The following is a 14806-nucleotide window of genomic DNA, read 5'->3' on the forward strand; positions in this document are numbered from 1 at the left end:
GAGGAGAATATGTGGAGTTCATTCAGACCTGAGTTCATTTTGTGTTCGTTTGTGTGATTGTTTCGTCAAGTCAAAAGTCAAAGTTAGAGATCTGTGAGTGGAATTAATGTGAATCGATCTCAAGTGTCATACTGGAACAGATACTGATAAATGCTTTACATTGAGCCTATGATGATGAGCCACGCGAGACATTACAGCAATACTAATATGAAAAGTGTTTTACTCTTGGAACAATAGTGCTTTGTGGTGCTCTTTATTTTTAAAAGTTTTATGATCATTTTCAGTTTCTGCGCATGTAGAATGTTATTATTTTAATTATCTAACTACTTTAGTGATTAATGTAGAACAATAAGATCAAACTAGCTATTTTGAGATTAATTTGTACATTATGCTGCTGTAATTATTTATCTGTAGTGGTTGAGGAAGATGAGCGTCATTGTTTTTGTGTTATTAATGTTTTATTCGTCATAGTGAGAAATAACAGTATTGTCTTTCACTAGAGCAGTTTTACAGGCTTTTATCATGTATCCTGACTCAAATAATGTGTTTCTAACAGCAAATAATAAAGTGAGATGATCTGCTGATGATCCTGAATGTCTTGTTGAATGAGTGTTGATAGTCTGAGGATCATCAATATTAACAGATCTGCTGAAAACACTCTTTATTTCATGACAATAGTTCCTGTTTTCACCTCATTTATTATGCTGATGTCTTCAGATCTCCTGTAAATTGACACTTAAAGCTCATTTCATTGGTGTCAGCAGACTGAGGGGATTTGTTGGCTATGTAGCCTACGTTTATTTCTGTGTTTATGATTTTAACTGTTTTTCTTACCATTATTTATATTTGGAAGAGTTTCAATTATTTATATTATTTTCTTTATTTCAGATACCTGTATCTTAATGAAGAAGCAGAATAATGTTAGTATTAGCATTAAAAATAATTAATGAATGTCATCAGTTACTGTATGATTAATAGATAGACAGACATAAATGCTTAGAAGTGTCATTTATTATAAAAACAAACTCAATAATTGACATTTTTGATTTTGGCAGATCAGCTCCTCCCACACTGGAAACATCATCAGCGAAGCTCCTCCCACTGCAGTCACATCATCGGGGAAGCTCCTCCCACTGCAGTCACATCATCGGGGAAGCTCCTCCCACTGCAGTCACATGGTCAGTGAAGCTCCTCCCACAGCAATTCCCTAATAAATGCTGTAATTTCCCATCAGCTACAAGTGAAGCCGAGCAGAAAGTGAGAACACGAGTGATCCAGAACCTGCAGAATGAAACACACTGAAGATCCTGAAGAACAAAGAGGTTGGTGTTTATTCTTCATTCATTCATGATGCTGGAGAACATTCATGTTAGAAACATTCAAGCACATCATCACTTATAGATGTGCAGTTAAACTATGAAATGTTACAGAGGGTTTTTTTCAACAAATGGTCAGTAAAGGGAGATTTGAGACATTTTTATATTGATTGTCAACATCAGATCAAGCTAAATACTATTTTAACTGTTTTATTTTACATTTATTTTATATCTGGTTCTCAATTTGCAACAACGTTTCCAGAATTTGTAATTTTCAGCATAGTTTACAAAATTATAATTTTTTAGGAGTAATCAGTAAACACCAAGTTAATGATAAAGTTGTATTTTTCAAATATCATACAAGTTATTCATAGTTATAGAGATTCTTCTTACAGTAACTTTGGTAACAGGGTTTATGAATCAGCACTGTACAGTTTGTGTAAAAACTGAGACAATGGATTAAGATTATTTTCTTGACTTCCCATCATGCAGTAGAAAGAGCCCAGATGATGTCACTTCCTGAGTGTCATAGTTTTAAGAAATGCTCTGTTTTTAAAAGAAGGAAAATCATGTCAGGAGTAACAGGGTTGAGTGAAACATGTAGGACACAGATAATGCTAATAAAATGCGTTAGTTTAAAACTAGTTAAAGCCGCGGCCGTGAAATGACGTCACATTCTGCGGCAGCTTTTTTACAAACATAAATTCAACATATAACTAATAATTAAAACTAAACAATACACTCCACTTGAATGCAAAACGCTTGTGTTTGTAACGTCCACGGGTGAAAGAAGACGATGAAGGTAGGCGAAGATACAAATAGCAAAGGTTTATTTACAAATAAGTGGAACATTAAACAGTGAGCGTGTGCTCATACAATAACCAGCCATGACAAGGAGTGAGAGGGGAACTTAAATTCACAGATAATGACAAAGACAACAGGTGACAGTGATGATGATGATGAGGGTGACGAGGATCAGGTGCAGGTGATGAAGACAGAGGATTCTGGGAAGTGTAGTGAAGACACAGACGATGAAGAAGGTGGTAAATGTGACAGTGTTATTTCTCACAGGGTTATTCACTTGAGCTTGTGTTTCTGGTGTCTCACTTTCACATGCGCATGAATGGAAGTCAAAGTTGGTGTCAAAATATGTCAGTATTGTATATTTTAGGGTTAATATCATGTTAGATAATTGTGTCATAGTTCTTGCTAAGAAACATGGGATTCGTGCCTATAATGTTTTAAAATGATAATTGGAAGATACATTTTCCTCATTCATGGAAAGTTTAACAAATTTATAAAAAGGAATCAAATTATCATAATATTTTATAGCAGTTTTATACTATTACATCAGGGCTCACTTCAATGTCCTTTCACTTTATATTCCTCTCTTTTAATTATGTTGATGTACTGAAATATTAATTTAATAATTTTTTCTTCCGTGTCAGACCTGATGGAAGAGAGCGAGGAGAGTGAAGAACTGAGTGAAGTGGAGGAGGAACATCATGTCCAACCTGGAGAAAAACCTTTGAGTCGCTCAAAGACTAAAACGACATGTTTAAAGAAAACAAGAGCCAAGAAATCTTTCACCTGCACTCAGTGTGGAAACAGTTTCACAAGAAAACAACATCTTGAGATTCACATGAGAGTTCATACTGGAGAAAAGCCGTTCATGTGTGATCAGTGTGAAAAGAGATTCTCAAGCAAAAGTAATCTTAATGCTCACTTGATGATCCACACCGGAGAGAAGCCGTTCACATGTGATCAATGCGACAAAACTTTTCTTAGTGCATCAGAGCTGAAGAGACACCTGACAGTTCATACGAAGGAGAAACCATATTCATGTTCTGTGTGTGGAAAGAGTTTTTCACTGCTGCAAAATTTAAATGGACATAAGAAAACTCACACTGAAGTGAGAGAGTACATGTGCTTTGAATGTGAGAAGAGTTTTACTTCAGATAGACGTTTAAAACGGCACCAGAGAATTCACACTGGAGAAAAACCTTACAAGTGTTCACACTGCGACAAGAGATTCAGTCGATCAACAAATCTGAAAACACATGAGATGATCCACACTGGAGAAAAACCTTACAAGTGTTCACACTGCGACAAGAGATTCAGTCGATCATCAACTCTGAAAACACATGAGAGGATCCACAGCAGAGAAAAACCGCACACGTGTGATCAGTGTGGAAAGAGTTTCTCTTCTAAAACTCTCCTGAAGATACACATGAAGATTCACACAGTGGAGAAACCACACAGTCTGAGATCTTAGTGAGTAGTTTATTTCCATGTGCTGAGCAACAAAGTCTCTTCTGTGTAAGTTAGACACACATCACTCTATAGCCAAATCTCTCCTAGCTAAGTGATATAAACTGTACCCATAAAAGGAAGCATCAGGCCAGGTAAGTTGTAACCAGTAACGTTTACTCACAATACTTTGTAAATAACAGTTGAAACACAATTACATAACATACATGAAAAATAAAAAATGGGCCCTTTAAAGTAAATGAGTCTGTGTATTTTTTCCTTTTTGTGGTCGTTAAAGTCTGTGTTTGTGATCACTTTCTGTATTAGTCGATCCACTGTCAATAGTTCTCTGTTAAAGTGTGTGTCAGCAGTTCTGTGACAGTTTCCTTGTTTAAGAGGAAAGTTGGCACTTTTGGATGAAGAGTGTGAACCAGCTCAGGCGACTGGTACTTTCCTACCAACTTTCCAACTTTTGCTGCTTGACTTCACGGAGAAAGGATCATTATGAAATTAATATTAGCCACAGAAGAGGTGCAGCTTTTGCAATTAATACTGGCCCACAGACTATAGGAAGAGTCAACTAAATAATTATGTATTTTGAGTTACTATTCCTTAGTCCATCCACACATGGAAATTGGACAACTAGTCTCTCACCTTGCAAATAGCCAGTAGTTTATTTTGTGAACTATCTCAGAGAGATAAGAAAGGGGGGACTGTTTTATATGCATGGGGAGGCGGGGGCATGACACTCAAGAAAACTGGACGAGCAAGGGACCTCTGTCCTCCAGGTCACTTAGGCACGAGGGCCTAAGAGGGTTAGCTAGTCAACAAATCTGAACTAGGAATATGGGTCCTTTGTCTGTGGAAAATTACTGGGAGCCAACCCTATAGAATGGCCTTGGATAAGAACAGTATAAAGATTGCTCTGGTCCGGGTTCCAGGGTGTCACTCTCTTGCACAGCGTAACTTCTGTGTACCAGACTGAACCTATTCTTGCAAGAATAAATACTTCTCTTTTTATTAATTTGACTCTGAGTGTCTCTTACGCAGTGAATATATTTTAATGAATTTTTGCCACAACAATTCAAAATAATGTTAAAACATAACAATATATACACTCACCTAAAGGATTATTAGGAACACCTGGTCAATTTCTCATTAATGCAATTATCTAATCAAGCAATCACATGGCAGTTGCTTCAATGCATTTAGGGATGTGGTCCTGGTCAAGACAATCTCCTGAACTCCAAACTGAATGTCAGAATGGGAAAGAAAGGTGATTTAAGCAATTTTGAGCGTGGCATGGTTGTTGGTGCTAGACGGGCCGGTCTGAGTATTTCACAATGTGCTCAGTTACTGGGATTTTCACGCACAACCATTTCTAGGGTTTACAAAGAATGGTGTGAAAAGGGAAAAACATCCAGTATGCGGCAGTCCTGTGGGCGAAAATGCCTTGTTGATGCTAGAGGTCAGAGGAGAATGGGCGACTGATTCAAGCTGATAGAAGAGCAACTTTGACTGAAATAACCACTCGTTACAACCGAGGTATGCAGCAAAGCATTTGTGAAGCCACAACACGCACAACATTGAGGCGGATGGGCTACAACAGCAGAAGACCCCACCGGGTACCACTCATCTCCATTACAAATAGGAAAAAGAGGCTACAATTTGCAAGAGCTCACCAAAATTGGACAGTTAAACACTGGAAAAATGTTGCCTGGTCTGATGAGTCTCAATTTCTGTTGAGACATTCAGATGGTAGAGTCAGAATTTGGCTTAAACAGAATGAGAACATGGATCCATCATGCCTTGTTACCTGGCTGGTAACACCCAGCCTTGTGCAGGCTGGTGGTGGTGGTGTAATGATGTGAGGGATGTTTTCTTGGCACACTTTAGGCCTCATAGTGCCAATTGGGGATTGTTTAAATGCCACGGCCTACCTGAGCATTGTTTCTGACCATGTCCATCCCTTTATGACCACCATGTACCCATCCTCTGATGGCTACTTCTAGCAGGATAATCCACCATGTCAAAAAGCTCGAATCATTTCAAATTGGTTTCTTGAACATGACAATGAGTTCACTGAACTAAAATGGCCCCCACAGTCACCAGATCTCAACCCAATAGAGCATCTTTGGGATGTGGTGGAACGGGAGCTTCGTGCCCTGGATGTGCATCCCACAAATCTCCATCAACTACAAGATGCTATCCTATCAATATGGGCCAACATTTCTAAAGAATGCTTTCAGCACCTTGTTGAATCAATGCCACGTAGAATTAAGGCAGTTCTGAAGGCGAAAGGGGGTCAAACACAGTATTAGTATTGTGTTCCTAAAAATCCTTTAGGTGAGTGTATAACATTTTCATGAAAACCACAATGATATACTCATGCAGGGTTTCTAAATAAGTGCTTATATTTTTGGCTCAAGGGAGTTAAGTTCAGTAGGTAAGTAGCGCAATTTCATAAATATGAAATAACAAATAACTGATTTTGAATTTATAGTCAGTGCTGATTGGTGAGAATGACAAAGAAACAGCATTGCTCAGAGTAGATTAGCAGGTGCGAACGATCTCCTGTTGGAGGTCCCAACATGTTTCTGTTGTTTGTAGCCCATAATGTCTTCATGTATAAAGTTCTGCCTCACAAACAGAACTTTGGGTTAAGATTGTTGAAGGGCGACATGCTAACATCGCTGCTGAAGGACTGCTACACTACAAACCTTCAATAATTTTTTTTAAAATCAGGTTTGCGAACACAGGGACCTAGTGCTCTGGCACCTAGCTCGTTTGGGCCTTCGGGTCAACTGGGAGAAGAGCAAACTTTGCCCCGTGCAGACGATCTCTTTTCTCGGTATGGACATCAACTCGGTCGCCATGTCCGCGCAGCTTTCGAGCGAGCGCGCGCAGTCACTGCTGACTTGCCTAAGACAATTTGAGGGCAAGAGTGCGGTTCCACTGAAACTTTCCATGAAGCCATATTTTCCACACAAGAACTCTGGTCAAGCTTACTTATTTTATGTATTGGAGAAATCCAATACATTGGCGAGCCACCCAAACCACTGCTGGGCCAAATACAGCAAAATCTACCAGTACTCTTTCCACCTCTGTGTACCAGTCTACCACTTAGCAGAAACAATCCTCCTCTTTCCACTGATTGTTTGCGTGGCTGGAAAAGCACACAGTTTTGGCTGACATATGTAACAGGGTTGAAAAAAAATTATTATAAATGTTTACTTTCACCAAAACTACTGTTTTGTTCATTTAATAACTGTTTTGAGATCTCTTGTGGCGACACGAGTAATTAGTGGACATTTGCCTTTTCACCTGTGAACCCACACCCCACGACATTATATTTTAAAAAACAAAGACCAAATCCCTCTGGCTATTTCTCTAGTTAATTCCTTCTCTAAGGCTTCAGGCCTTCAATTGCAAAAACAAATGTGAGCTTATGGCACTACATGGTCCATGGTTCCTTCAATGATTTATTATAAAACTTACAATATCACATTTTCAGAAATTAGACAACTCCATATTTCTGACACATTTTATTCAAACAAAACATTGTATTATGCCAGCGTCAATCATAATTGGACAGATCATCTTTTGTTCACTGTGAAGAACCGTGCCAGTGGACTTTTTAGGTGTCTGTGAGGCTTTAGATTCGAGAGGTTTTCTCTGGAACTGCCGCTCCCATGCACATAATCCTCGTTGGTCTCTAGAGAACATAACGACTTGTGAGAAAAAATGTCATCCAGTACAGGAGATGAGAAGTACAGACGGTTTATTAGAAAGATTAGCAATATGTACAAGCTAAAACATCTGCCTTATAAGACAAGGTTCAAACTTACTGAAATAAGTAATGTCTCTGAAGCCCAAAGTATAGTAAAGTTAGAAGTGAAATGCTCAGCGTATGCGTCCAGGCAAACCCTGTACCAAAGTATATTCCATTTGACTGTGCAGATTTGACACATACTGTAGCTTAGCTCAATTTACTACCCCTTACATGCAGAAAGCAGCATAGAACAGTGTGCATAGCAGATCTTCCTGTGTAAAGTTCAAAGAAACAGAAAGACAATGAAGGAGAGGAACATTATACTTGATTTACTGCTCAATCTCATTGCTCAACCATCATCATTGGAGAAATTTATTAACTAGTCACAACTTTTCCCATAACAATAGCAACTGTTGCACATCCATAGATCAAAGCATGTATGTTCAACAACATAAAAGACAAGTGGAGTAATAACTTCTACAGTGATCAAATATCAAAGCTCATTTACACTGGCAACAGTAAAATGTTTGTTAGAGAAAGTTGCTTATAGGGATAGTTCACCCAAAAACTAAACTTCTGTCATTAATTATTCAGCCTCATGTCGTTCCAAACCCTTAAGACCGTTTATCTTCAGAACACAAAAGAAGATATTTTTAATGAAATCTGAGAGATTTCTGTCCCAAATTTATAATATTTTTTTTTTCACATGGCTTCATTAAATGAAGATTGAAGCACTGGAGTCACATTATCTACTTTAATGATGCATTTACTACATTTCTGAAGCTTGAAAGTTTCAGTTACTTAGGCTGTTATTGGAGGGACAGAAATCTCTCAGATTTCAATAAAAATATATTACTTTGTGTTCTGAAAATGAACGAAAGTAAAAAAATTACTTGAGGGAGAGTAATTAATGACAGAAGCTACATTTTTTGGGTAAACTATCCCTTTAAGACACAAGTGTTCATGTTTACATGCATAGCATGTAAGTGGCTTTCAGTTCAGGAAGTAAACAGCTTTCTCCACAGCAATGTAATTTCTCAGTGACGATGCAGTAAATAACCATCGATTACTTCGTACTCCATTGTTTTGGTTTTGGCATTCTAGACGCATGTTGATGAATTTTGCGTCACTCATGCTGTACATTGTACACTAGGGGTTTGCTTTTCAACAAAAAAATCTGTACTTTGGGCTTAAGAGCATTAATTCATGAAAAGTGACAATAAGCAACTTACCCATTAAGTACTCCACTCAAACTCCGAAATCCGAGTGATAAGGGTCAGGACTTTCGGGTTCACTGCGTTGCTCCTCTTCTTGTCCAGACGCTCAACTTTGGAGCCCTTGTCGGGATTGATCTTAAATATGCACCTGTTGGTAAATGAGTGAAATAAAAAACAAACACGTTACATATCAACAAAACATCAACTCACAATAACACACCAATCTAAACCAATATAAATGTACCCACATGAAGTGTATGGATGAATGTTAGAATTGTTACTTATGTAACTTTTAATATTTGTAACTTAAAATATATTTGAGGAATAAAAAAGAGGGCATGGAAGGTTTATTTGTGAGAAATGTCGAGACATACTCAGCATATGCACAAGAGAGACTGAAAATATGGCCTATGAGAGACTGAAATGACCATAATGCTCTAAACACCTAGTAGAGGTGGTTTTACTTATTTAAAAGTATCTGGCCTGTTTTAGAACAATAACTACATAACTACATCAAGCATCTCTACTCTACTCTCAATGTCTCCTCTCCTCATTTGTGTAAGGTTGTGTGTGTGTGTGTGTGTGTGTGTGTGTGTGTGTGTGTGTGTGTGTGTGTGTGTGTGTGTGTGTGTGTGTGTGTGTGTGTGTGTGTGTGTGTGTGTGTGTGTGTGTGTAGGGGGGGATTGGGTAGGAGGGTTTACTGACTTGAGGTAGTTACTGTTGTGTTAAAGACAACAGTTTCTTGTGCCCTAGTAGTTTTTGTTACTTACATTTTTATTTTATTTTAATTTGTATGTTTTTAAGAATGTTTGGAATAAAGTTATTTTTTTTAATGTACATTCTCTTGTTCTCTTTTCCTTTACTCTCAAGGACTTCTGGTCTATGCTATATTGGCTTATATGAGATTTAAGTTCTATACCTTCAACAATCAGTTCAACTTGAAATCAAAAATACAGAGACAAATACACAATACTACCATCAAGAAAAAAAAAATTCTAATCAGAAGATTATTAAATAACACTTGCCTTTGAAGAAACTCAAGCGTAGCCCCAAGTGCTGTTGGGTAGTGCATGTTGAAGATGTAGTAAGACATAAACATGCAGACCAGTGAATCTGTGAAACTTTTCATGTTTTCCATTATCACCACCTGGTCCACTGCCACCATGAAAGTTACTGCAGACATTGGACTCTCTCCTGTGAAAAATAATAATAATAATAACATCAGAGTCATACAGGAAAATCAATTAACTTAAATGTCACTACTTAATTTTAGCACACACAAATTATGTTGCCTCTCACTTACCGCATACAATAATGCATGGTGTGGGTGGCAGGTGTTCTGTCTGAACCTCAGTTGCAATGCAAGTTGTGTCGACCATGTGGAACATTCTTGCATGGTCCACACCTGCAAACTTGTCGCTTTTCGGCGACAATCGCCGTTTTCTTGGTCAGTTGGGTCATTTACCTGAATCGTGTAGAACCGGAGAGTTTTTTTTGAGGGGGAGGGGGGGGTGGTGTAGGCCATATTTCCTGCCGACCAAAATTTCGTTATTTCAAATCTAGGCGCGTTGCGCGTGCCAAGCGCGCTCATAATCCGCCGGAAACACCACAACATTCCCCAACATCAAATGGCAAACGTAATGCAAGCGGAACGAAACTGCTCGTTATTGTGTGCTTGACGGACCGTTTATCAGTTTGGACCAAAGCAGCGCGAGCGACGCTGTTACTACACAGCGCTAATAAGAGATCCAGTAAAGGAAGCATTTGAATTTGCCACAGAAGTAATAACATCGCTGCGACTCCTGCGAGATCTAGTGAGAAACATTCACATTTCTCCGTTATTAACGGATCAAACAGCACTGACGGGGAAACCAGGAAGAAACATTGTGCCATGAATGAACTATCCAGTTTCCACAGATCAGCAACATTCACCATGGATTTACTGTAGTAACACTAACCGCAACCATGGAAGTTTGGCAGGAATAGTAGGCTATAATGCCTTCAAGTAACATTACGTCGGTTTTGACATTATGAATACAATCGCTGCCCTCAAACTAATCTGAACTAAAATAAACCTTTGTTTATAACTACTACAATATTACATTTCATTTTTTCCAAGGAGCTGTTTTGTTTTATATGCTCCTAAGAAGAGTCAATTATAGCTCCAGAATTGCTCAAAGTAAAAAAAAAAATCATACTTTATGATGTTAGTTTTAATTTTAAAAAAGTATTAAAAAAATTTAATCAAGGAAATGACCAAAAACATAAAACCTGGTAAACAGTAAATTCTAACAACATAGGGCTATTTAGATAAACAATCTGACGAGCATGTTGTTTTAGGCTAATACACCAACAGCAAATTTCTGTTTAATAAAGCGCTCAGAAATGTGTCATTTGCATATTAAAATCTCAAAAATTAAACCCCCGCGCGCCACTGGCACCTTTTTTACTCTGAGGAGTTTGCAGGTCTGATGGTCATCTTTGAAGTGTAAAAGTAGCATCAACACTGCTCCAGAGGGTCCACCACCAGCTTGAATGTCTGCTCTCTGTTTTGAAGCCATGTTTGACTTCTCAAGTGGAAGAGACTGCAAGTAGTCTAGAACTCTAGTAAATTTAGCTGCCATGGCCTCCTCAAATGCTTCATTGATGTCGACGCCAGTTAAAAGTTTGAAGTGTGCCTTCATGCCAACAAGTGAAAATAGATAGGGCCATTCTTCTTTAATGACCTGTGTAACCCCTTTCACCCGGATCCCACTCGACCCGCTCCGAGCGGGCCTCGAACCCGGGTCTCCGGCATGAGAGTCAGGCGCTCTAACAAGGAGGCTAAAGACTGCAGCCTCTGGCATCTGTCGCTAGAGCGCCTATTGAGATCAGAGGAGTGAGGTTTACTCGCACAGCAACTACTAGCTGGCCTCCGTTACACTTGCATGTCCTTGCCAGACTGTATGTCATTTCTCAGAGATACGAAGGTATTTGACATTAACTCTTCTATTGGTTTTGCATTTATGCAATTTACCTTGAACATTTCTTGCATCTCTTTTTTCTTTATCATCTGTGCTTCCACATTCACAGGCCGAGACTCCCAAAGAATACAGCCATAAGAGTCTTTACGTTGCAGCTTTTTTTCTGGAACAGGGCTGCGGTGTAGAGGGCTGCATTGGGATTGAGTCCCGCCGGGTCCCGCGGGACCCAACGCAAATCTCGCGGGAGCGGGCGGTTTGAACTTTGCTGCGGGCGGGAAAGGGCGGCTAAAAAAAACCCTGCGGGATCGGGCGGGAGGTAGCCTAGTAAACATGATGGAGAATGAGATGCCAATAAATGAGAACCTCAAACGAGGTATTTTCAGCACAAAACGTAAGCAAGGCAAGTCTGACATTTGGAGAAGTTTCTCAATTGTCTGTGACAAAGATGGAAAGGAACTGGACTTTGTTCATTGTGACAAATGTGCAAAAATATTAATTTACAATGGGCACAAATCCGGCACGTCTGGGTTGAGGCGACACACCTGCTCTGTTCTCCCTGGTCAAAGTAAGCTGGTTTTCAAGGATAAACATCATATCCCTACACACATTAAACAAGAAACTACAGAGAAATGTGTGGAAGTGTGCTGTCTAGACATAAGGCCATATGACTTCGTCGCCGGGAAAGGCTTTGTTGATATATCGCAACACTTTGTTGATGTCGCCGCTAAATATGGCAAATTTGATGTTAAAGATGTTTTACCTCATCCAACCACTGTATCCAGACACGTCGAGGGGCGAGCCCAAGTACTGCAGGCGTCAGTGGCAGCGGAGATAAAGCCTATCATTGAAACATATGGATGTGCCATCACAACAGATATATGGACGGAGGATTACCATAAAACTTCATTCATATCCGGCACCATCCATTATACAAACAACAACTTCAACCTCGTTTCCAGGGTGTTATTCGCGGCTCCCTTTGAGAGTGGTGTATCAAAGACAGGGGAGAATATCAGGAGCCTGCTGTTCCAGAAACTCCGTGAATTTGGAATAGATGCGTCACTTCTATCTGGCCGTGTTGTGTTTGTCACTGACCGTGGAGCCAACATAGTCGCTGCCCTGCGTGGATACACCAGGCTGAACTGCAACGCGCACATCATGAACGTCACCCTATCAAGTGCATTTGCACCAGACGTGTTGGCTGAAAGTACTGAGCTGTCTGAATTGTTGACCAGTGCAAAAAAACTGGTGAAATATTTCAAACATTCAGGTCTGCAAAACAGCTTGAAGAAATCCCTCAAGCAATCCATCGAGACAAGATGGAATTCAAATTATGAAATGCTGGATTCCATACTGCAACAACATGAGGAGATCTCCACAATACTGCTTAAAAATAACCAGTATGAAAGAATTGCGCAGATCAATGCAAACACTTTAAAAACAGTAGTTGCGTTCCTTAAGTTATTCAAGGAAGCTACTAATGACTTAGAGTCCGACAACTCCACTCCCAGCGCATCACTTCCACTGCCGTGGTCCGTGAAACTCATTGAACACTGCCAAGCAGCAATGCTCGAGCCCTTGCTCTCTGGAGTCGCCGATGTGTGTGCCTCGCGTCTGGAAGAACTGATGGGCACCAGTAACACATCTGCATTACCTCTCCACATGATGTACAGGATTGCAACACACCTGACTCCTAAAATGCGAATGCTACGGATGCTGCCCCCAGATGAAAAAGACGACGTGGTTAAAGGTAGGCTATATGTAACAGACATAAACACAGAAAACACAGTGCAATTACTATAGAATAGGCTAAGTGAAATTAATACAGTCAAAAAATAGAAAAGGAGATAAAAGACAATGAATAAATAAAAAATAATAATGAATAACAGCATGAGCCATTTTAAAAATACATATTAATTTATATATAAATCAAATCCTATCCAAAGGCGCAAAGGAAATTATTCAGAAGATGCAGTTTCATCTGGGCCCAGCCACAGCAGAGGATGAGCCACCACCAGCCAAAAAGCAAAGCACCACAGACCGATTCGCAGACTGGGAAGACGATGCGTCCGTTGCTTCAGTCACAGTGCCAAAGCCGATCGATGATGAAATGGCTGAATATCTCAGCTCCCGTCTCTCTGATAACACAGACAGCGTGCTTCAATGGTGGAAGTTCAACAAAGAGCGCTTCCCAGCGCTATCAAAGCTGTCACGTTTCATCTTTAGTATCCCCGCATCCAGTGCGCCTTCAGAGCGGGCCTTTAGTGTCTGCGGGCGCATCTTGGAAGAGAGACGCACGGGATTTGGACCGCAGTCGATCAGCAACATTCTCTTCCTCCACAGCAATATTGCAAAGTGATTTATTTGTTAAATTCATTCGTTAACGTTGTTTATTTTATGTTATTTATTAGTGTTGTTTTTTGAGCACAGCCTCTCATTGCCATTTGTAAATTAGGTCAAGAGGCGTGATGATGCCAGTGTTATTGAGCAGGCTGCCTAAGTTTGAATGTTTTTATTCTTATGTGTATTTTTTCAAACAGAATACCTGCGACATCTGGCTTTGGTTAATAATTGTAAAACTGCTGTTTTTCATGTTGCCTAGTTTATCATTTTTTTTTTTCAAAGCAGTCTATTTTTATGTGCCGTGTGATGGTGCACTCACTGCAAAGTTTTTGATAAAAACGAAATTATATTTGAATGTATTGTGTGTTTTGTCTTTCTGTGTTCTCATAGGCTAGCTGCTTTCATATGCTTTCTGCACATTTACACCAGGACCGATCAAGCCTATGACAGAATACTTCAATAGCCAAAATCAAAGTACCTACTTGAAGTCTAAAGAAACGCGCGGTAGCCTAAGCGTTTTAGATGTCCCCGATAGCCAGGCTACTATTCATCTTCTTCATCAGTGCGTCAGAATATATGCAGGCCAGGGAAACGAAACAAAAAAAAAATCATGAATCTCTTTAATAATAGCAATACAAATGTGTTTTTTCCTGCGGGACGGGAGAAGACACAAAATCAATGCATCTCTATTATTGTGCGGGAATAAATTCTCAGAGTTTTGCGTGTGCGGGCGGGAGTAAACATACATTTTGCGGGAGCGGGCGGGAGTGTAACTCATACGTTGCGGGAGCGGGCGGTAATGGTCAGAAATTCGGCGGGCGCGGGCGGGAGCGGGATGAAGAAACCAGTCCCGCGCAGGGCTGTACTGCGGTCATCTAGAGTGCTGTTGTGCTTACCCAGCATCTCATTTCTCCTGTAATTATCAACTCGGCTCTGAAGTTGCTT

At 39.7% G+C, this 14806-nt stretch overlaps 2 protein-coding genes and 1 pseudogene across 5 annotated transcripts in view; 2 read left to right on the top strand and 1 right to left on the bottom strand.

Annotated features, from left to right (window-relative positions):
• LOC143714394 (uncharacterized) overlaps positions 1-14806 on the bottom strand; it is a 185255-nt pseudogene that overhangs the window by 45143 nt on the left and 125306 nt on the right. The gene's annotated exons all lie outside the window — the stretch shown is intronic.
• The window catches only part of LOC143714410 (uncharacterized), an 81702-nt gene that overhangs the window by 13461 nt on the left and 53435 nt on the right, over positions 1-14806 (top strand). For 2 of the 3 annotated variants that reach the window (XM_077205547.1, XM_077205548.1), the window contains exon 1: positions 983-1322. The exons of the other annotated variant lie outside the window; for it this stretch is intronic. In XM_077205547.1, coding sequence (XP_077061662.1) covers positions 1289-1322 — 34 coding nt within the window. In that variant the 5' untranslated portion in view covers positions 983-1288. Of the gene's footprint in view, positions 1-982; positions 1323-14806 lie in introns of those variants that run through there. 3 annotated transcript variants of the gene reach the window in all.
• Positions 2748-3927, top strand: LOC143714471 (uncharacterized). Its single transcript, XM_077205697.1, has one exon. It carries the CDS (start codon positions 2770-2772, stop codon positions 3589-3591), a length of 822 nt encoding a protein of 273 aa, XP_077061812.1. The 5' UTR covers positions 2748-2769; the 3' UTR covers positions 3592-3927.

The sequence above is a fragment of the Siphateles boraxobius genome, unplaced genomic scaffold (assembly GCF_051911475.1).
Source record: "Siphateles boraxobius isolate OS27281-9 unplaced genomic scaffold, OSU_SipBor_1 54, whole genome shotgun sequence".
Taxonomy (NCBI): Eukaryota; Metazoa; Chordata; class Actinopteri; order Cypriniformes; family Leuciscidae; genus Siphateles; species Siphateles boraxobius.

Coding starts and splice junctions, on each gene's coding strand:
- LOC143714471 (XM_077205697.1), top strand. CDS start 2,770: ATGGAAGAGAGCGAGGAGAGTGAAGAACTGAGTGAAGTGGAGGAGGAA.